Source organism: Centruroides vittatus, unplaced genomic scaffold (genome assembly GCF_030686945.1).
Source record: "Centruroides vittatus isolate TY-2023 unplaced genomic scaffold, ASM3068694v2 contig_970, whole genome shotgun sequence".
In the NCBI taxonomy this organism is placed as follows: domain Eukaryota; kingdom Metazoa; phylum Arthropoda; class Arachnida; order Scorpiones; family Buthidae; genus Centruroides; species Centruroides vittatus.
In genome coordinates, this window is record NW_027122643.1 from 1,969,879 (window position 1) to 1,993,416 (window position 23,538).

Sequence of the window (23,538 nt, forward strand, 5' to 3'; positions counted from 1 at the left end):
TTATTCGTATATATATATCGTGTATATCGGTATATTTCTTATATGTAATATTGCTATAAAACAATTTTTACTTTAAAATATCTTTTGGAAAATTTAATATAAATATTTCAAAGGAAATTCCAAACTGACACATTGTTCAACTCTTCAGAATTGCTGAATATACATTTTAAAAGAAACGTAAGCATTTATTATAAAAAAAATAAAAAGTTTACTATCGCGAATGATCGAATATCAAATTTTTTTTATTATTTTTTTAAAAGAAAATTTAATATTTCATAAAATTTTACTTAAGGCACTGCAAGAAAAATTTGCAATAATTTTATAAGGCTGCATGTATATAAACATGTACACAATTCTTTGGTAATACGTAAGATACTAATGGATTTTTAATTATTATAGAATCATGGACATCGGCATTCGAAAAAGAAATATCTGGTTCAAATATGACAATGGTTATAAATAATTTACGCCCAGTAACTAATTATCATTTTAGAGTTTACGCGTCGAACGCATTAGGAAAAAGTTCTCCAAGCGATGTTCACTCGTTAACAACAGAAGAGGAAGGTAAATTTTTTTTTTAAATATTAAAAATATAATTAAATCTTTTCTTCGTTAAGAAACACAAGTAATTAATATTTATAATTTATTAGTACCAAGTTTACCTCCAACTAATCTTGAAGCAACTCCATTAAATTCTCACAGCATTAGAGTTTCATGGAAGGTAGGTACGTATTTTTTCTGGCTCCTGTAAAATTAACATCACAAAAACAATTTAAAGAGAAGAAAAGATCAAATTTGAGAGAAAACTTAATTTTGAAACACGAGATTTAATATTATAAATAGATTACACCTTCGAGACGGATTTAAACAAGTATATTATCTCGTCTTCAATTTTTTTTCTTGCACATTTTTACATTAAAACTGTCAGGATATATATATATTTTTAAAAGTATTAATTTAAAATAATTGCATTTATTTTTAATATAAGAAAAAATAATAATAAATGGCTTTGTTCATAATAATTCTATTGTAAAATAAAATTTCAATGCTAAAAATAAAGCAGTGTCAATCCCAGGAACTTTAATACACTTGTAAATATGATATTTTAAATGAAGTATTTAATTATTATTATATTACTTAATTACCTGAATTGGTGTTTTTTAATAATAAATTAGCTTATTAATAATAATATACTAGAGTTTTAAACTCGCAAGGTTGGAACTTAAAATACTGCTGGATATAGAAATACACGAAACATTAAATTATACACATGAGGAACTGCGCCCAAAATGCATATCAGAGAAAAATTATATTAAAGAATTAGTTTTATTATATTTATTATTAATTTTTCTTTAATATTAAATATATATAATAATAATATTTTATTTCCAAGGGAAATTTTCCCTTATAAGGGGAATACATTTTCACAGTTACAATTATCAATTTGGTTAACATACTTGTAATACATACAACATATAAGTGTAATGATTTTAAAATAAACTGGTCTAATAAAACCATTTAAGTTACAACGACATTATTTGATGCATTTAAATAACATAAACACAAATTATCTAATGATACATTATTAAAGCTTTAGAACAACAATGATTAAGTATTACAGAGAATTTTTCAGTGTATTTAACAAAAACATTATAAATCTTATAAGCATCTTTTCTGTTGATATTATTTAAGTTATTTCTATAGTCACAAAGTGGGCTACCGTTACATATATTTATTATATCGTATTGTTTACACAGATTGTTTAGAGATTGGCAGTTTTGTAGGAGATGTAACACAGAAAAATCATCGGATTGACATAACTGACAATGAGTACTTATGAGATTTATATAAGTTTTATTAACGAACAGTGAGTATTTATTAAGACGTAATTAGATTATTAATCGTTTAACATTTAGATCAATTGGTAGCCACATGTAAGGTTGAAATGAGGAAATGTTAAGGATGTTGACATACCAAGGGTGATAATTACTTTGATTTAGAGAAATCTGGTCTTTATTAATTGATTTGGGATATAGCAGAGTTTATTAAAAGCGAATAGGCGTATTTCCAGTCTTGAATAGAGTTTGTAAACAGTAACTCAGATACTCCGATACTCAGATACTCAGATACTAAAATGTGTTTAATAGCCTACAAATTTTATATTGCCATAGCTGATTATTATTGTCGTTTTTGCTTTGCTTTATCATTTCTTGATATAGAAATCTGGTATTGTCATCACTTTTCTATTTAAGCCTGTAGTAGAATTTTATAATTTGTTTTAGTTGATGAGGAAAAGTCCAAGTACGGCTTGTTTCGTGGCGAATAGCGTATCCAGGAATTGTGTTTTCTAGCTGAAATAACTTACGAAGAAAGTAAATATGCAGGGTTTCAAGATTGTATAAATAATCTAAGCTCCAGATCGGGCTTGCGTAGTAGATGATAGGATTTACTATAGTATTATAGAGTTTTAAACGAATGTTTAAATTCGAGGTTTTCATAGTTGAACATAGAAATAGGAGATTATCAATTGCCTTTTTAACTTTAATATTTAAATATGATATATGAGTTTTAAACTTTAAATTCCAATCGAATACGACCCCTAGATATTTGACCTCGTTGACTATTTGCAGAGGAGTATTCTCATGATAAATTTTTGAGTCTTTTTCAGATAATTTTTTATTTTTACGGAAAATAACTATATTAGTTTTTGCCGGGTTTATTTCAAGGTAAATTGATTTAAAGTACTGGTTGAGTAGATTAATTTTACGTTGTAAGGATATTGTATTTGGGGCTAAAATGACCAGATCGTCGGCAAAAAGGATGTAGTGAAAAGAGCTGTTATTTATTTCAATGTTGGTCGATGCCCAGTAAATAGAAATTGAATAAATACGGTGACAGGGGGTCTCCCTGGAGTATTCCACGTGAAACGCTTAGAGAAGAAGCAAGCGTTTTACCTTGTTTAATATTAACAGTATACTTTATATATAGCTGATTTATTGTAGACGTAAATTTATGACTAGCCCCGTGAACTTTTAATTTATCTATTAGTAATGGAGCATAAACTGAATCAAAAACTTTTTTAATATCAATAAATGCGGCGTAGACTTTCCTATGCTTTTTTGTAAGATGTAGTTGTATTATCATTAATAAAATAAAAATGGCAGTTTCAGTTCCTTTATTTTTTGTGAAGGCATATTGGAATTTAGCTTCTAAGTCGTTAGCTTTAGTCCATTGTTGGAATCTGTTAGCAATCATAGAGGTGAAGCATTTTCTTAGCGTTGATAACAATGCAATAGGTCTATAGTTATGTGGAGAGGTCTTATCGCCTTTTTTATATATCATTGTTAAGATAACTGTGTTCCAGGAGTGGGGAAATGAGGTTGTTTTGTACATTTAATATTAAAAATATTAAAGAAAAATTAGTAATAAAATGCTTCTAAAATAGTAACCATCTTAGTCCTCGTACGATTAGTAAAACAGCAATTAATAAAGCTACGTTATTATTGAAATATTTAATTATTAAAGTAACTTGCTGTATAATATAATAGTGGTAAGAAATATAGAATTAAAATATTTTAAAAAATATTTATATCTTTACTTAATATGAAAATAGAATTCAAAGTTTGTTTAATAAAATGATATAGAAAATTAATATCTATTTTTATAACCTATTCTGATACATCTTAAACCATGTTTTACAAGTTACCAATATAATTAAAATTCAGAACAGAATATTTATTATAACAATTATAAAACTATTCCTATCTGTTTAAATTAAATACATTTGATTTCTTAATAAATTTCTGCATATGTTTTATCTTAAGTAGAGTTGTGGAAATCAATGATAATTTTTGGATACAAAAATTATATATTATTATTTTTATTGTGATGATCTTTTATTTTAAAATTTGATAGAACTGTAGGAAAAGCTGTACTTTTATATTTTCTACAATCAGTTTTGATATAAGTTATCTACTGCTGATATGTTTCTCTACTTTACATAGTTTCCTTTTAGCTTTTTTCATATTTCTTTGTCATTTTAGTTTTTCAACAATGAATTCCAATTTCATATGTTTTGAGACTAGGTCATCTATCCACTAGAAACTTTTCTTTAAAAATACATTCTCTATATTTCTTTATTTTTTTTTATTTTATAAAAAGTTAGGAAATGGAAAACTTTTATTCTAAATTTCAAAAAAAGAAAAACCGACATTATGTTTACTCATTCCTTTATTTGTTGAAAGATTTTCTCTGTAGCTTAAAAATGACTAAGATTAAGTATACATCTTGCTATTAAGTTATGAGAAATATTTAAGGACTTTTTAGAATTATTATGAACAATTTACACATTTTTATGTAATATAAAATATATCAAGATATTTAAAAGATTAAAGTAATAATATAAAATTAATAATATTATAGATTTTATGTATATATCATGCAGAATAATGTCATATGATTATGCTATTATGCTAGCCACCTCCATCTGAATCTACCCATGGCAATATACGAGGATACTACGTAGGTTACAAGGTATTCAATTCTGCCGAGCAGTATTTATATAAGACATTAGAAGTCTATCAAGAAGCAAACATACATTACACGTTGTTGCATTTACGTAAAGCTACGAAATACGGCATCATTGTACAAGCATTTAATTCTAAAGGAACTGGACCTCCTACCAAAGAAATTGTGGTGAAAACTTATGAAAATGGTACAAATAGTTATTTCAATTTTATATAAATTATTTTAATATGTAAAGTCGTACATATAAGATTTTATTTTCTTATAAATAATAAGTTAAATGTAATTTAATAATAAAAAATTTTAACACGTGTACTAATTTTCATAAATTATCGGTTATTTGAAGATAATTTATGAAACTTATGTAGCCTGATGAGTTTTTCAGCACTAATATACTTACTTAATATGTGTAATAATATAAATTTATAAAAATTGATTAAACCTGCCTAAAACTGAAAAAACATCCCTCACAAAATTCTGTATGTGTGCATGCTATTAAATTTAATTAGTTAAAGGTCAAGAGAGTGGTGAAATTGAGACTATCTCGTATGGAGTCAGAATAGCTTTACTCGTTACTGGCAATTATAATTTTTTTACAGTCAAACTCCTATTCCAAAAAATAATTTTGTTTTGTTTTCTTATAATAATTAATAATATAAAAGTTATTTTAAATAAATTTTATAATAGATGGCGCCACACAGAACTTTAACTTCATAAATTATGAGTGCTGGGAAATTGTGCAAGAGCCTTTTTCTTGCTTTACAATAATTAATTTGTTATATTCTTATCAAAATATAGTATTAAATTTTAAAAATTGTGTTGAATTACCTTTTCCTTTTTTTTCCCCGTACTTATTTTTTATCTCTGATTTTAATAAATTATTTAGAAATATTATTATGAAAACATGACAATAACTTGAAAACTTCATTAAATATAAGAACTACTTAATGGAAATTTGAATATATTTCATCACTACAAAGTTTTAAAACTTTTTAATAGTTTATTGAATATAAACATTTATCACTTTAAAGAAGTTAAGTGTTTAATACTAATTAATTATAAATTTTGCGGTACCAAAAACAAATTTATACAGTGCATTTAATTTTTTTAAGAGTGATTTATTTAATTAAATCAAAGCTTTATGTAATATGATTCTAAAATAGAGTAATAAATCAAACGCTGTTAACTTTAATAACAAGGAACAAAATTAGAAATTAAATACATGAAGTTGAAAATTTAAAAATAGGCACCGAACTCTTTTAAAAGTAAATTAATTTAGTACAGAGTAAAGATAAAGAGATATTTAATTAAATAAATTAATCAGTTAAATACATCAAATGAACCGATAAAAGCATTTCTATTTAATCCTATGATACCATCATTTAATTTTGCTTCAATTGTTTACATAGCTAGTAACGAAACTGTGAAGTAAAGACTTTAAAATAGCTTATAAATCATGTGGATTTTTAATATTTTATATTTTGTACAAAGTATTAACAAATTAAATTTTTAATAATTGTGATAGTAAATGTATTACTTTTCCAATTCTGTTATATATAACAGATAAAACGTAATACATTTACTTTGAAGCTTAATAACTCCTGTGCTTTTTTCGAAAATTTCTGCAATTTTGCAAGGAGGTTAGTGTATTAGGAGGATTGATACTGTTAAATTTTGGTGGTTAAAGGTCGAAGGAGTGGGGAGATAAAGGGGGACATGTGTTACAGTATATGTTGAATAGGGTCGGACTTAATAACGATTTTACTCGGTATTAGCATTTTAAAATATTTTATAAAACCCATCTCCACCCCAAATTAAGTAATTTGCTATTTTATAATAATTAAAAATATAAAAAGTTTTTAAAATAAAATAATATAACAGATGGCGCCACCCACAGTTTAAAAGTTGCCGGGAAAATTAAGCAACTCGTTGCTGAATTTTTTTACTTTATTTACGATATAAAAATATGTAATTTCTCAATAATAAACTATAAACACTTAAATTTTATAAAATACTTTCATAGATAAATGTTTAAACAAATAAACTATTAGGATATAACTATGTAGGTTTTTAGTAATGTAAATATATTAAAAATTAGTAGGACTTTTTAATAAATGAACTATGAGTAATCTAATATTGAAGTAGAAATACAACTAAAGCCATTTTCCTGTAAACAAGTAGGAAGAGAGCTTAACTTAATCCATGTTAATCTTTCTTTATTGTTATTGCAGTAAAATAAGAGCAATTAAATGTATATCAATGCATCAAGTTAGTTAAAATGTTGAATAATGTGTCTAAATATATTTTACTGTGAGAATATTCTTATACATTAATTTATCTTTACTTATATTTATTATAGTTTCCTTTATCATATTTACATATAAATATAAACTGTTTATAGTAATTAATAGTGTTTGGTGCATAATTTATGGAAATTCTATATTCGTAGCAGATTTGAATTAATGCTGATTTAGTATTAGAATAATTTAATATTGTATTTTATATATTCACTCATTTATTATATGTAAATGTAATTTATTTTCATGTAGTTTATTTCTAATTAATTCTAATAATTAAATTTATTAATCATATACGTTCAGTACATTTCTAAGCTATTGTGTATTTTATTATTTTATATATAAGCGTAGTAAACGTGTATTTATAAATGTAATATATTGAATGGATTAAAAAACGGTGTTTTTATATATGAATTTTTTGGCTTAATTTTTTTCAATTTTATTACTCAAATAAATAAGAATATATAATAAAGTTCAATGCAATAACAATATATATATATATTTTTTAAATTTAATTTTTCATATTTTTTTAATTTTAACTTTTTGTGTAACATAATACTTATATGATATTTTAGTTTGATTAAAAATTAATTAGTTTATGATTATTGCTTTTCAAAATTGTAATTTTTTTCTTGCTTGTTTCTATTTTAATTTAATTATATATACAGTATATTGTATAGAATGTCAGGCTTTTCAGATTTTAATTTCTATTTTTATTTTATTTTTTTCTAATTCATAGTAAATATTAAAGTAACATTTAAATTATTCTCGATTCTTCCAATTAGTTGAAATATTCGACTATTACTTAAAATGATCATAAAGCTAATTGTATTTCCTTTTCTTTACTATAAATGACATTTTAATAAAAATTTATGGTTGTTTATTTCGTTATTTCGTATAATCATTATTTCGTAGAATATAAAAATTAATTATTTTAAATTATTTAAAAAATTCTACATAACTAGATGAACTCGCTTACGAGTACTGTACATACAAAACCCTTGTACTTCTTACAATGTTACGTGCTGCCATCTGGCGCATGTTTTCAAAATTATAATCGATTTTATTTTATTTATTATATTTTTTTTCATTACTTTTTATTACAGTTTCTATGTTTAAAAATCACGTTTATTTTCTAATACGATTTAAATTATTTTTATCAGTTTTTACGATTACCATAAATTATTTTTACTATACAGTATATCATAATTAGATTATGATCGCGACGTATGAGTTAAACGAAGTTCGTTAGTTATTATAATAATATTAATAGACTATATCAGATATAGAAATTTAATTATTAAAATATTTATATGTATATTTGTTTAGATCCACCAAGTACTCCAGTGTTACGTATATCATCATCTTCTTCTTCATCCGTTGTATTATCTTGGGAAATAAAGCGTGATAATCCAATTAACGGTGAGTTGACACATTAATAATTTTTTATATCTTAATTGAGAGTTGCATTTTTAAAAAAAAATTACACTAAAATTTTTAAAATAAACTGAAAATATCGGAAATATTCAGATGTTTATAAGAAGAAAAGTAAATAATGATTTGCTTTAGTAATCTACATATAAAATAACCATGGAAACAATCTATTCAAAGGGATTATTTGGAAGATCCAAAGATCCACACTTTATATCTTACAGCTAATATCCTACTCAGCTAGATGGGCTGGAAACACTAACTTTTACGATGATAGGCATTATCAGTCAGATAGTGCATAACTTCTCTCTGGCACTCGTAAATAACTTGCTTCAGGTTTCTAATACAAACAACCATCGTAAAATCAGAATTCCCAACTGAAATAACTCAACCATCTAATGCACATTGCAAATATCCGCCATTTTTGAATAAAAATTTCAATTTCGGATTTATAGATGATAATATTCGTTTCCTTTTTTCTTCTGTAACTTTATATTTTGCTGTATATTATTACCAATTGGAAACAATTTGAAAATTTACTTTTAAAAAAGATGATTATTCAGCATAATTTATTTTATAAATTAGGTTTTTGAATATTATAAAATTGATTTAATTATCGACGCATTGTAATTATTTTAATATTTTTTCGACAATTCAATAGGTTTTTAATTAGTTTTAATGTTAAGAACTGTTCTTTTATCGACATGAAAAAATTAAATAATAATTTTAAAAAAACAAAAAATGCTTTTAAATGATAAATGTATTTGATAATGTGTTTTTAATTACATGAAATAATATTATTTTTAATCACAGTTAAGTTTACACAAAATGTTTTCTCATCTTTTCTTTATTTATAAAAACTTATTTTGCTATTTTATTACATTATAATGTTTTAAAAAAACATTTTACATAAAATTTTAAGAAGTTAAAACGATTATAATTTCACAAATATAAATATAATTTTCGAGAAAGAATCTGTCTCGCTGTTATCTCTTTGTCATGCTCTATATCTCATAGTCTTCATTGTAAAAAATTCAAAAAAATTAACTGAATTTTATTTTTATAGTAAAGATACTCCAGTAATATGTACATAATGAACTAATAATCGATTTATTGGAATTCTTTGAACAAAAGTCATGTATTTACACGATAAAAGTTCGAAAAGTTTCTTAATATACCTACATTTCTTCAAGTTCTCGAGGCAAAAGATAAATAATTCCAAACTATTTATTGTAGGAAAATATTTTGATAAAATTTTATTTCTAATCACACTATAAATTAAATTATTCTTATCGTTTATTCGCTATTTCAAGGTTAAGCAAATAAAACATTGTCAAGAGCCTATGCAATAATCACGTATTATGAACAAATTTAAATAGCAAAACTAACGATACAAATTTCATTCTTTCTACTTTGTATATGAATATGAAAACTTAAAAGTTTTCATCTGCGAATATAAAAGACCAATATTTATATTATATTGTAAGCAATATTGACATAAAATTCTTCATTTAAAATCACTTTCTTTTAAAATTTTTATTTACTTTAGTGTTCTATTTATAATTTAATTTAATCTCAATTCATATTTTTTAATATGTTTCTTTATGAATTTATATTTTCATACATTTTATTTCTCTGTATTTAATAATTTATTTTTAAAAACATTTTAATGCAAAGAAAAATAAATTTAACAAAATATGGATAGTCTTATATTATTTAACTTTTAACAATTGAATATTTTTTATGTAATGTTTACAAAAACCGAAAATTGTTTCCTTTTGACATTTTTATATAATTATAAAGTCTACAATAAATTATAAAACATTTTCAAAAAAATATGTTTTCAATTCAACAATAGGTTTTCAGATTGACAGAAGCTTCAGACCGAAAATAACTTTTTTTATAAAACTAGTGGATGACTGTTGAACTGTTGCCAGTAAAAATAATATCTATAAATTTCGTATTCTGTGCCACACATCTTATATCTAGGAAGCTCATCAAAGATTAATTCTATACATTTATTTGTTTTACTTAAGCCTTCGGCTATATTTTATTATTTTTCTATTAAAATTAATTATTAAAAATAATTATTATAAATGATGGTCTATGTTATATTATTTTTATATAGATTATTATTTATAATTAATACAAACTGAAGTAAATTATAGTAAATTGCCTTGAGAACAATTAATTGTGATTAGTAAGTTAATTAAATATAGATTTCAATGCGTATGTTTCATGTAACTATTTTTATTGATCGTATAAAAGATATATTTAAGAAATTCTTATATTCTTATGCTTTTTCATTGAGTTCTACACTCTGATCTGAAAACGTATTTGAAAGCAAAATAATGAAAATTTAATAAATTTATCAAATTATACAAATAAGGGTGTAATTTTATAAATTTATACAATTTGCATTGATATCAGGCTTTATATTTGCCCTATACTATCAGATCTAATTTTGAATCTTCTGATGTTTTATGCTTTTATTATGCATGGTAATGGTCTTAGCAAGTCTTCTTCGTTTTTGTACCCAAACTTCTACTATATTTTAATATCTGTTGCATATATATTTCATAATGTTATCCAACTAGTAGATCTTTTTTCATTCCTATTTTTAATGTAAAAATTCTGAATCAAATTGGCGTTTTGATCTTCAATATACTTTATGGAAACATCAGTTTTCATGTTATTTTTTTTAAAGTTTCTAGATTATAATTAGTTATATAATAGATATATTTATATGTATGTACTTTCCCCTTTCTTTCTTTTCTTGTTATAGAAACAACTAAAAATCTTAAAATGTCTTTTATCCGTTTGGAATGCTCTTCTTTTGATTGTTCAATATTATATGTATTATGACTCTAAGACCGTCGTTTAATATCAGGTTTATCACACCGAGAAAAGGAGACATATAGATCAATAGGAAATTAAATCAGATAATCAAATAAATTTAGCAAGGAAATTAAACTTTCGTTTTCTTTTCTATGTGCTGTACATGCTATACTATGGTATGCATTTCGGAGCAAACCCATCATCAACCATTACATCGAATAATTTATAAAAAAGAAGGTTGGACATATATACGTAATCATTTTCATTATAACTTACAATAAAAAAGATTTTCGTATAATAAAAACATAAAACCGAACTCACATTCTTTGCAAAAAGTTTATACATATAACGAGCAGTTTTCAGGGGAAACTTTTGAATGAAGAACTTTTGAATTTGAATTCAGGGAAAACATTTGAATTAAAATGACGTGACTTCCGGTTTGCATCTGAATTTCGTATTTAGTTAATCGGGGCCTCCTGTCCCAATGGTTTTCAGATCTGATCTCGAATTTTATCTCCTTTCTCGAGATTAAGAAAAGAGAGACAAACGGATGACAGTGAGAATTTATAGTTCTACAATTTCTTCAATTTGCATCCGAATAATAAATGTCTGTCTTAGAACCATAATATTAATATACAGATATTGAAAACTCTTAATTTCTTATATTTTAACTGTTAGCTCATGTTTTTCTCTCATATTTCTAAACTTAACATTGTTGAAATTTAATAGTTCAGTTTAACGTTTTACATATTTTCTATTACAATATTTGAATAATTATAGTTTTTCTATTTTTCCTACTGTAATCGGAAAATAACTAAAATTGCATGATAATTATGCAGTAGTTTAGCTTTTAAGAATTATCCATTGCCTTAAACAGCGATATATTTCCAAACTAACGTTTTCCGCTCGGTCATTGTGGACAGTTCTTTTTAATGAATCTTTAGAACATTCTATTGCTAACTGTTTACGGATTTTAGAACATTTCATCAAAACATTTAAAATTTTGAAATAAACAGAAATTAATAACATTTACCAATTACTAAGATGTTACAAATAACGACATCGAAATATATAAAAGATATAAACAAATAACACCAAAATAATTGATCATATCATAACACTAAGACAAAACTTATACATACGTTTTTTTAAATATTTTTAAGTATTGGTTCATATTTCTATTCTGACGCTAGACATTTGTCATCTTTAGTGTTCAGATGCTCTCCCATGAGTTTTCTGTCGATATTCTGTTGATTTCTGATTCGTTCGGTCATAGATGCATGAGAAGACGAGGTGGCATCCCACAATACCCTTACATTTTCTTAATATTAATTCCTAATTTTCTTAATATGAAAATTCACTAACGTTGAATTGCTTCTGTTCGTGTTGTATTTGTGTCCTTTATCCTCTATACAAAATTTCTATTCGTATATCCAATGTACGCCGTCTTCCATCCGTTGCTATCCATTTGTGTTGGAATTACATAGACGATTTTTTCATCTTCTGGTATATTATCCTTGTCATTTTTTAAAAACTAGTAAAATATAGAATTACTGTACGTTTGTATATGATCCTAGTGTCAAGTATTTCTTCTACTTTTTATGCATCGATTCAAGTAGAGCAAAGAATGTATACTTTGAGTCTTTTTTGGATGGTGTTGTGTTTATAAGAAAGAAATGCCTATATGCGGGTGTTTATCATTTTAATTTTGTAACTTAATGATAGAGCCATCTTCCTTATCCTGTTGAGTTCTATTTTTTTATCCTGGACATTTGACTTAGGCGACATTAGGATAAATAGAAATGTAATCCAACATGTAGGAGTTTTTAAAAAATGACAAGAATAAGATTCCAGAATATAAAAAAATCAAGGGATTACATGATTCCAGCACAAATGGATAGCAATGCATGGAAGATGGAGTACATTGAATATACGAGTAGAAACTTTGTACAACTGTAGAATTAAAGAACACAAATGCAACGCCAATAGAAGCAATACAACGTTAGCGAATTTTCCTAATATAGACGTCACAAAAATCTTTTGAGATAATGTGGAATGTTACTTCGCCTTCTCGCGTATCTATGACCGAACGAATCCGAAATCAACAGAATATCGACAGAAAACTCATGGAAGAGTATCTGAAGACTAAAGATGAGAAATGTCTAGCCTCAGAATAGAAATATGCAGCAATACTGAAAAATATTTTAAAAACGTATGTATAAGTTTTGTCTTAGTGTTATGATATGATCAAGTATTTTGGTGTTATTTGTTTATATCTTTTATATATTTCGATGTCGTTATTTGTAACATCTTAGTAATTGATGAATGTTATTAATTTCTGTTTACTTCAAATTTTTAAATATATTGATCGAATGATCTAAAAATTCGTTATAACAGAACTCCTGAGGATGACCTATAAACTAAGACAAAAGGTTAGAGTGAAAATATATCGCTGTTTAAGGCGATGGTTTATTTTTCAAGTATTTAAAATTTTATTTTATTTATAATTAAATAGTCGATTAAATATGTTATGAATAAGTAAAATGTAAACGGAATGACATATTTTCTATAAATTTATCAAATATTGTGATTAATTAAAACAAGTAATAACAAATGATTTTACATAAAAATGTTTATTTAATTTGATATTAGGCTATGAAAATTTTTTTAAATGGGAAAATACATTAAACGAACAATTATTTATCATGGCATCATCACAATGCCGGGCTGCAATTTTTAATCATGTTTTTAATTTATATGATTTAAAATATAGGCTTTGATTTTAGTAGTCTTGCCCCTGTACAATCATAGTTTTCCTGTTAACGATAGAATTATGCCGGTCATCCATCTAACTATGTTCTGGAGATTAAGAAAGTACATATAGCCAGAAAGATACCAGTGGAAGTAAATAGATCCGCAATTTCAAATTTGCGCCCTCAATTATTATATATTTAATTGATTATCTTTAAGCTTGGGTTTTTATTAATTACTTCATTATCATCTCTCGTAATCTATTTTCATGTATCAATAGATCTATTCATTACTGTTAATATATGATTAACAAGTTTTTGAATAGTATGAATTAAAGTAGTTTTGAATTTCTTCTAATATTTTACCATTTCTATAAATTACTTTAATCCTTTGTATTGTACATCTAATATAACTCAAATTTTCTAAAAAAACAATTCGTTTTTAATGAATATTGCTTCGTCTTACGTTAAAGCAATCTATTTATTACTTAATTCGATTTATACCATGATATGCTGTCTCAATAAAATTGAAAAATAAATTTTATCGATTTCATTCGAATAGTATTTTCTTCTCCCAGATACTTTGGCTTATTGGATATAAACTGAAAACGAACATATTATAATAATTCAAGGAGAAAGTAATGAGAAAAGATGTAAAGAAAATGAATTTATAAGTTCTTAGAAAAAAAACTTCAAAGTATAAATCTATATAATTTCTTATAAAATAACTACTAATAAATCAATTTTTTCAAAGTATATGAAAATGAAGAATTGTTTTCTATACGTTTTTCTAGAATATTTAATCAAATACATTTCCACGAATGATCACGTTACCTAAATGCCAGTTCGAATTCTTTTTAACTTTTCAATTAACTTTTAATGTAATAAATATCAATTTATTACATTAAAAGATTTAAGTATTTAATTTCAAATATTGATATTTATCAAATTTACTTTAAAATAATTAAATGATATTTTTATGATATAAAATAATTATTTAAAAATTAAATTTATATATAACAGAATTAAGCGATATAATTTAACATAGTTTATTATTAGAACTAATTGAAACTCATCCTGTAAAATAACTATACATTATTGATCAATAATTTTCGGATTTCATTTTGTTTAACTTGTAAATGTTCACATCAAAATGCATTATAATCATTTTCATGGCTGTCACTTAGCTAATATCGTTTCCAACCAATAATATTATGATAACCGTGAAAGCACTTGCATTAGTTAATATATATTGATATGAATATTCTATATATTTGCAGGATAATCACTGCACTAAGTCGTATTTATCTGTATACACGTACAGTACAAGTTATATACGAGATTATTATCACTTCAATTAGGATACATCTAAGTCATTTTTTCATATATGAGATTTCAAAAACTAAGATTATAAATTATTTAATAGTAAATAATACAGAATTTCAATAAATTTATGTTACATTTTATTACTTTTAATTTAAATAATTACAGAGTATTGGATTGTATATTGTTTTCTGTCTTGAATACCTATAGTTGTAACATGAACTTTTTTCTCATTGACATCATCACAATCTGTTGAACCACCTTCCTCATGCAGAGAAATTACACTAATTCATTATGTAATTTATTAATTTTAAAATATTGACTCTCAAGTTGCTTTATAAAACGAATACTTGAAACATGTATTAAAACTCACAATTTAATAAATATATCAAAATATTGCTGAAAAATCAAAATTAGAAATGATTTCAAAATTTTTCAATTGATTGATGAAATACAATTAATTAACTCTTGCAAAATTATTCAATGAATATTTCTGTATTTATGAAATTTACTCAATTTTTTAATCATTTTTTAAAATTATATCTACATTAATTGAAGTTAACTGTTTTTTAAATAACAATAAAAACATTTTGTATAAAATAAATTTGTTTTAAAGTTATGTTATATCTTTTTATAAAAATAAGATATCCATAAAAATGTTAATGGTTTATATTATTGTTTTCCAATTTTAAATACATTTTAAATTTTTTATTTTACTAGATTTTTTAATGTTGTTTTATTTGTTCTAGTATCTCTTTAGTTGTTAGTACAATCACTTTGACTATAGACAAAGTTCAATAATCGTGTACTGATTTCTTGAGAATACTTTCGAGAAAGTAACAAAAACAAGTTTAGAGGAGGTTGAATCAAGGAATTTCAATGGACTAGGAATGCTGTTCGAAAACTAATGACCTAGCCTTGTCGCTAAATCAAACGATGCAAATCGATGCCGTGCGTGAGCTGCAAAAATCTGTGGAAATTGTATTCTTTGTAGGAAGTTAAATGTAGTCAATTTAGACTTCAATGTTAGATAGTTGAAATTCATTGAAATGCTTTTATTTCTATCGGTATTATAGAATAATGGATGAATGAACAAGAGTAATATTGAATATTAAAAGAATTTATGAGGTGTAAAATTTTATTTCAAAGCTGATTTAAATGTGAAATATTATAAAAATGGGTAAGATTATGACAATTTAGAAAAAGAATTGTTTACATACAGCAGTTAAAATTCAAATATACTTTACTTTTTAAAATGATAGAGATATTTTTACCTTTAACAAGTCTTTACGAGAATGGTACTGAATTATTAATTAAATTTTAAAATAAAATGGAGAAAATAATGCAAAATAAAACCGGCATTTTAAATGAGATCTTTTAGTAAATATGCTTAAAAGTTCAATAAAATCATCCTTAAATGTTAACAAAAGGTTTAAATGATTACATTAATAGACTTAGATAAGACTATTCTAAGTCTCGAATTACAATTGATTTTCGAAGAATTCAATCAATCAATGTTTTCTTTCTACTGAACTAATGTATTCAGAATGATCAAAGCACCGTATCTGAATACAAGAAAATCTTTTGAAACTTCCAAACCTATACTTTTCTTTTACGGTGATAAATAGTTTAGATTTTTATTCAATTGAGTTACATTTGTAAAGGTTCAGATTCTACAACAACAAAAAATAGAAATAGGGATTTAAAATGATATAATTTTTCATTTAAAATATGTTACTAGTTCTATTATAGAATTTAATTTTATAATAGTTATTATGCTTATGTTTATAATATAAATTTAATTGAATCGTTTGGATTAAGAATTACTTTTGTATAAATTTACCGATACATTTATTAATTTTAAAATGTCGTCTTACAATTTTCAAGAGGTAATTTCCTTTTAAGGAGTAAAACATATAATGCGAATAGTAAATTGATATAGTCAATTTAAATTTTATTTCCTGATCCCAACAGTATTTTAAAGAATCTTACTTAAGCGCACCATTAAACTTTAAAAGTGTATTTAAGTTGAAAGAAAATGAATTGTATAATTGAACTTCGAACACTTAATCGAATGATTAATGATAAAGTTAATTGAAATGATTCTATATAATAGATAAGAATTAAGTTAATGATATCTGTTTTAAAGAAAAACTTATATAAAAAGTCTTTAAAGCTATATTAATGACGTTACTCCACATGAAACATGTAGAAAAACTTCTAACATGTTTCGTACAGATTTAAATATTTGAAATTTACTTTTAGAAATTAAAAATGAGTAAGTGTATAGCTACTTCTCTTTTATCGTAATTACAAACATTGCCATGATGACTACTATTTATTTTTTTATATACAACGGCTCATATTAAACATAAGTTACACTCCATTAATACTGCTTTTAACTTACTTTAATACTTTTTATCCATATTCAAAACATTCTGATCTAAGAATTTAAATTTAAATATATTATATATCCTTAAATTTTTTTTGGAAATTTAGAAAAAAAAATATTCAACAATTTTAAAATGTTAAAAGTATTTTCAATTTATCAATTTTAATTTATGCAATACGAAACATGTTCCTAGAAATTTACAAGTGAAAAATCTCTTCTGTGATTAATTTAAGTAGTGAAACTGGATAGCGGAAATCTCAAAAACGAAAGGAATGACAGATAATTTAAATATATAAATCATTTTTCATTCTATATAGTAATATTAAATATATAATATTATGGAAATTTTAAACTTTAGAAATATGTAGGAAATTTCTGTAATTCATACACAACCTTACAATAAAATTATATATAAGAGAAAGTCGTCTCGATTTTTTAATAATAATTTTTATAAAAATTATGCGTTTATAGGGAAAGAAAGTCGTGAACTTTTTTCTTAATATGCATATTTCTAGCTTAAATAATTCTGTTGATGTATTGAATTCGTCTATATTAAATGAAGAGATGATTTAAATTGCAAACTTAAAATTTTCAATCAAATTTACAATTTATAAGATCAAGTCTCATTCTAAGCATCAAATTAAAATATATGAAATGTTGTAGTATGTGGTTTAATATATATTATATATATATATATTTATTTATTTATTTATTTAAAAAATAATTTTATATATAAGAATAAGAATAATTTTTCTAAACCTCGTATTAAACTAAGGTTATTTTTTATAATCTTCATCAAGATTTAAACTACTGAATTAATAACAAATAGTCCTAAAATTTTATGAATTGTATTAATATCTACATAATTAAATTTAAAATATACAGAAAAAACCTCCCATATTAATTTTAATTGATAATTATTTATTGAACTGTAAATAAAAAATCTCTGTAAATTTGTATTTATCAATAATCAGATTTTATTATTTTAATTTTTTTATGATTGAATAAAACAAATATTTAAATTTTAAAAAATTATTTTTATGTCTTCAAATTCTATGTGAAAGTAATCTGATTATCATGCAAAACATTCTGTATTAATATTAATGTGAATGAAAATTTAGTTCAATTTTTCTGAATTTCTCTCGGGGTATATAATTATAAATTTAATTATAATTTTAAATAAATAATATAATATATATATATATATATATATATATATATATATATGTGATGAAATTCATAATAAATATATATTTTTTTATTAACAAAATGTTTCTAATACTTTTGATGAATATTTTATTAAAATTTTTATCATATTAGCTTCAATATATTACATTATTCAAACTATAAAAAAACAACATTATATAATACTAAGTTTTTGAAAAAAATGTGTGAATAAAGTAATATATGTAGATTAGTCTTTGTAAGCGTGTTTATTGTTTATTTTATCAATTTATTTTGAAAGGATATACAATATTATATAAACAAGAGAATGGCCAGTGGGAGGAGATGGATGTACCTGGAGACCAATTATCATACACTCTTCAGAATCTTCAGTGTGGTACTCGTTATCAGTTTTACATGTACGCTTATAACGAGATAGGAAAAAGCGACCACAGTGACATAACAAGCGTCACCACACTCGGAGGAGGTTGGTATATTGTGAAATTTTAGTTATAATTTCTGGCACTAGATGGTAGCATTAAACTTCCTAAACACTCCCCTGATAGATCTTCTAACTACTACCATTTTATTAATATTAAATTTAAATGATAGAAGTGTTATTTAAAACGTCCACTTATTACTCTCTAGATCATTGAAAATAATTTTCGTGGAAACTGTTAAATTATATAAATGAGATTTTTTTAAAAAATTGTTTATCTATTTAGTAATGAGAAATTACGCGATGATTGATACAATCCAATTCATCTTCAGCTGAAAGATCTATAAATATTTTAAATACTTCTAAATAATATTTTAGTTAAATTTACTATGCAATCGGAGAAATTTTATTGATTGTAATTTGAAAAAGTTTTTATTGATTAACATTAACGATGAAGAGTAATTGAATATTAAATTACGGTCATTATTTTCAGTGAATAATTAGTTTTCAAACTTAAGATAATGTGAGACACAAAGTAACTACATTCATTTCTTGCGATTTTTTTCCTCCATACCAAGTTTTTTTATGATTAAGTAATTAAAGAAGTCATGCAAACGTAATGAAACTACTGTGAGAAATAGAATTATTTTACTTATGGTAGCATGTTTTCTTTTCTTTCAGCTCCTGTCGCTCCAGATAAGAAGCATTTATTGTACGTCAACACTACGTCTGTGTTGGTAAAACTCAATGCTTGGCATAATGGAGGTTGTCCTATCTCGTCCTTCACTATCCAATACAAACAACGTGGTCAGAGGGAGTGGACACTCGTTTCAAACAGCATTCTTCCTGTCGAAAACAATTTCCTGTTACCAGGTCTTCAGCCTGCTACAAGGTACAACCTCTTGATGTCGGCTCACAACGAGGCAGGAACCACAGAAGCCGAGTTTGTTTTTGGAACACTCACCTTAACTGGTGGTGAGAATTGTTTGGATATTTACCGTTTTATGTTTTTTTTTTTTATCTACAAAGAATATTTCGTGTTTATATCAGTTGTCACTCATAAAAAAACTATTAAATCTCTACTAAAGTATATAAGAAATTAAAAAGAGCCTTCAATTTCGAAATTTTAAATAAAATATCAATATTTTAACAATATATAAATTTTATACGAGGAATTAAAAAATAAAATTTATCGGAAATCATAACGATTCTGGGCTACCATTTTATTTTTTATTTCAGAAATTTTTTATTTTTATTTTTTTCAATATTACATCTGAAAGAAGTTTCATTTCTAGAAGCAGTTTCAAAATTGAATTGGGGGAATCGGCAAAGGTAAAATTACATCCAGTATATCGAATGTAATAATGTCTTCTTTCTTTCCACTAGCTACTCTGTCTCCGGCATTAAATGAAGGAAACGAAGGAACGTCTTTCTACAAGAACTTGTCCATTATAATCCCAATTGTCTGCGCTATAGTTGTATTACTGGTGATTACAGTTGTAGTACTCATAGCTTGCGTTAAAAAAAGTAGAAATTCTGAATATGGTACAACTTCTCAAGAATCGGGTGAATATCAGTTTTTTTTTCGTCAAAATATTTTATTCTTTTTGAACAAAAATACCTCACAAAAATTGTTTCCTGCTTCTTAATCTATTACATTCGTATATTATCTTTCTATAAACATTCTAAATTAAAATACTTATTTGTTTACTTATTATTATGCTTCTCTATTATAATATGAAACTTATTCATAACATTATTAAATATGACTACGTAAATGTGTTTATAACTATGTAAAATTTCATTATGACTAGTTTAATGTGACTAATTACATTTCTGTATATTCATATGTAAAATAATAATATAATAATTATAACTGAATGACTTCCTGGCTACTATAATAAACATTTGTATACAGTTTATACAATAATTAATTCTTAAAACAGAATTATTAATTTCGTTAAAAATCAAAACAAACTCTTTCAATTAAAATGATCTATTTTATAAAATTTTATAAATTCGGTAAAATATGGAATTTTCTTTATTAAATTTTTATTAAGTTATAAATCATATACTCAAATTACATTTGAAAAAGTGAAAGGGAATATTTTATTATATTAGTATTCTATATATAGCAAAATATAACTTCACACCAAACCAATATTTTATTTTAAAAATTCGCTGTTCCTATATGTACCCTGGAATATTCAATAAATACTGATATGCAGTCCATTATAGTATATTCTTTGGAGTGCATGTAGGTTACAACTTTTACCTTAGATGATGTTAAAGCTTTATAACTCAATGCATTTAAGCTATTGCACCATTTCTCGTGTCAGTCAGAATTGCTTATAGTGCACGGATGCATGAAGACTGGAGATAGTACAAGTAATGTCTTAGACGATCTGATCTAAGTACTCGTTTAAATCGCGTTATATTGTAGATACGTTCCAGATTCGATTTTTTTTCTTTTTACGCTTTCTGTGGAATTAGTCATGAATCATTGTTAGCACGCATATTCTCGTTAAATGAGACTATTAAGTTAGAAAGTTACAGTTTAATTCATTCGGTTCTCCTCTACGCATCGTAAAATATGTATCGAATATATCCCGTGTAACAAATCAATATTTTAGCCGTATCAGCGCTTGAATGAATATGGGTAATTCTTGAAATTCCTGGAATACTTTAGTTTCATATTAATATTATTAAATATTCAAAATAAATTTAAATATTCGATTGGAGAATATTCTTGTTATATAATTCATTTCGAGTAAATTTTCTTTTAAAAAACGAGGAAGAGAGAAAAAGAAAGATTGAAAATTGCACTCGTAAGAATTCTTTTCAAAACAATTTTTAAATAAGTAGAAAGGAAAATATGCGAATATATTTAATGTATTAAATTTCTTTCTTGTTTAACTTGTTATACGAAAGTTCATTAAGTAAGATATTCTCCATTTAATTTACATATTAATTTAAAATAATTATTTAAAGCAAAAAAACCTAACTTTCTTCTAAATTATTTTAAAACTTATTAATTAATTTAAAAGATTAATTCATCATGTATTCTTCATCAATAAAATGAAAAACTAATTTGTTTACTTTACAAAAAATAAATAAATAAAAAAGTTTAAAGCACAAGATTAAAGTAAAATTATCCAACGACATTGCCAAAGGAAACATTTTTATAAACATACAGAACGTTGCTTTTATGTCGTTGTAAAGGTTATTCACTTTATAAGTCATTAACTTTTCTCACTTACGGACGAAGAAAAAATATTTCAGTAGTTGTGCTTCATAATTTTACTGATTTGCGTTGGCACGGAAACCATTCAACTTCCTTCAAAGGAATTTTTTTTTCATTTTTAATTTTTTCATATTTCAAATAATATATTTATCTACAACGCGATGGTAATTTGCGCCTTGTTGTTTTGTGGGAAGATTGCCAAGTTTCTTAATGTGCTAAGAAACAATTTCACACCATTCTAAGAAATATGTCTATCTTTACGTATTTCGAAACGATAACTTTAAAACTGCCACGTAAACTTGCCACGAATTTCGTGACGTAGAACGCTTAACGATTACTACATTACTGTTCTTCCTTGTATTCTGACTTTGAAAAGAATGAATATTGCACTTAGATCTAATGGTCCAAAACACAATGTGAAGCTACCTTCTTAGTTGATGGTCTTCTATAACGCTCTGTCTCTGGTACTCTTCTGTTCACTGCCATAAATAATTTCTCCTTTTCTTCGACGACAATACCACCGACATGCATTCACAAGAACTTCTCTGTTAAGATATCCGTAGAAAAATGTCCTCGTGTAAATTCTTTGAAAACTTTATTCCAGAAACGTATTCCTAGTTAAAATAAATCGAGAAAGCCAAAAAATTAATAAATTCCATTCGAAAAATATTAATATGGGCCTTATTAAAATAAACTGGAATTGCAATACCAGTATATGCAAGGTAGCAATTCGAGAAGAAAATATTATAAGAACTATCATATATTTTTGAGTATATTCCTTGATATTCGTTATGCTGAATCTATTTATATCTCTTTCTTAAAGTTAATTCTAGTATTTGTTATACAACTCATTTCTAATACTAAAAGTTTTAAAAAAATTGCTTAAAAAACATGACATTTATCGATTATAGTTTATTAATAGGAAACTAATAAACGAATGCAGAAAATTTTATAATTTTAAAGATAAAGTGTAGTCAAGGAAGCTCTTCCTCTTGGTCATCAATTTTCTATAATAAATATAGAACTGCTGTAGTGATTCCAGTTTGATTTATTCGTAAAGTTTTCTAATTACGTTCTGAAGATTAAACATATTCGTAAAAAATTAGTTTTTCTGCGCGTTTTTATTAAACAATTCT

At 24.6% G+C, this 23,538-nt stretch overlaps 1 protein-coding gene across 1 annotated transcript in view; it reads left to right on the plus strand.

The window, feature by feature from the left end:
- The window catches only part of LOC136985466 (cell adhesion molecule Dscam1-like), a 112,306-nt gene that overhangs the window by 81,598 nt on the left and 7,170 nt on the right, over nucleotides 1-23,538 (plus strand). The window contains exons 15-21 of the mRNA XM_067282755.1: nucleotides 400-564; nucleotides 651-721; nucleotides 4,477-4,714; nucleotides 8,151-8,243; nucleotides 19,021-19,206; nucleotides 19,840-20,133; nucleotides 20,545-20,724. Coding sequence (XP_067138856.1) covers nucleotides 400-564; nucleotides 651-721; nucleotides 4,477-4,714; nucleotides 8,151-8,243; nucleotides 19,021-19,206; nucleotides 19,840-20,133; nucleotides 20,545-20,724 — 1,227 coding nt within the window. The remainder of the gene's footprint in view (nucleotides 1-399; nucleotides 565-650; nucleotides 722-4,476; nucleotides 4,715-8,150; nucleotides 8,244-19,020; nucleotides 19,207-19,839; nucleotides 20,134-20,544; nucleotides 20,725-23,538) is intronic.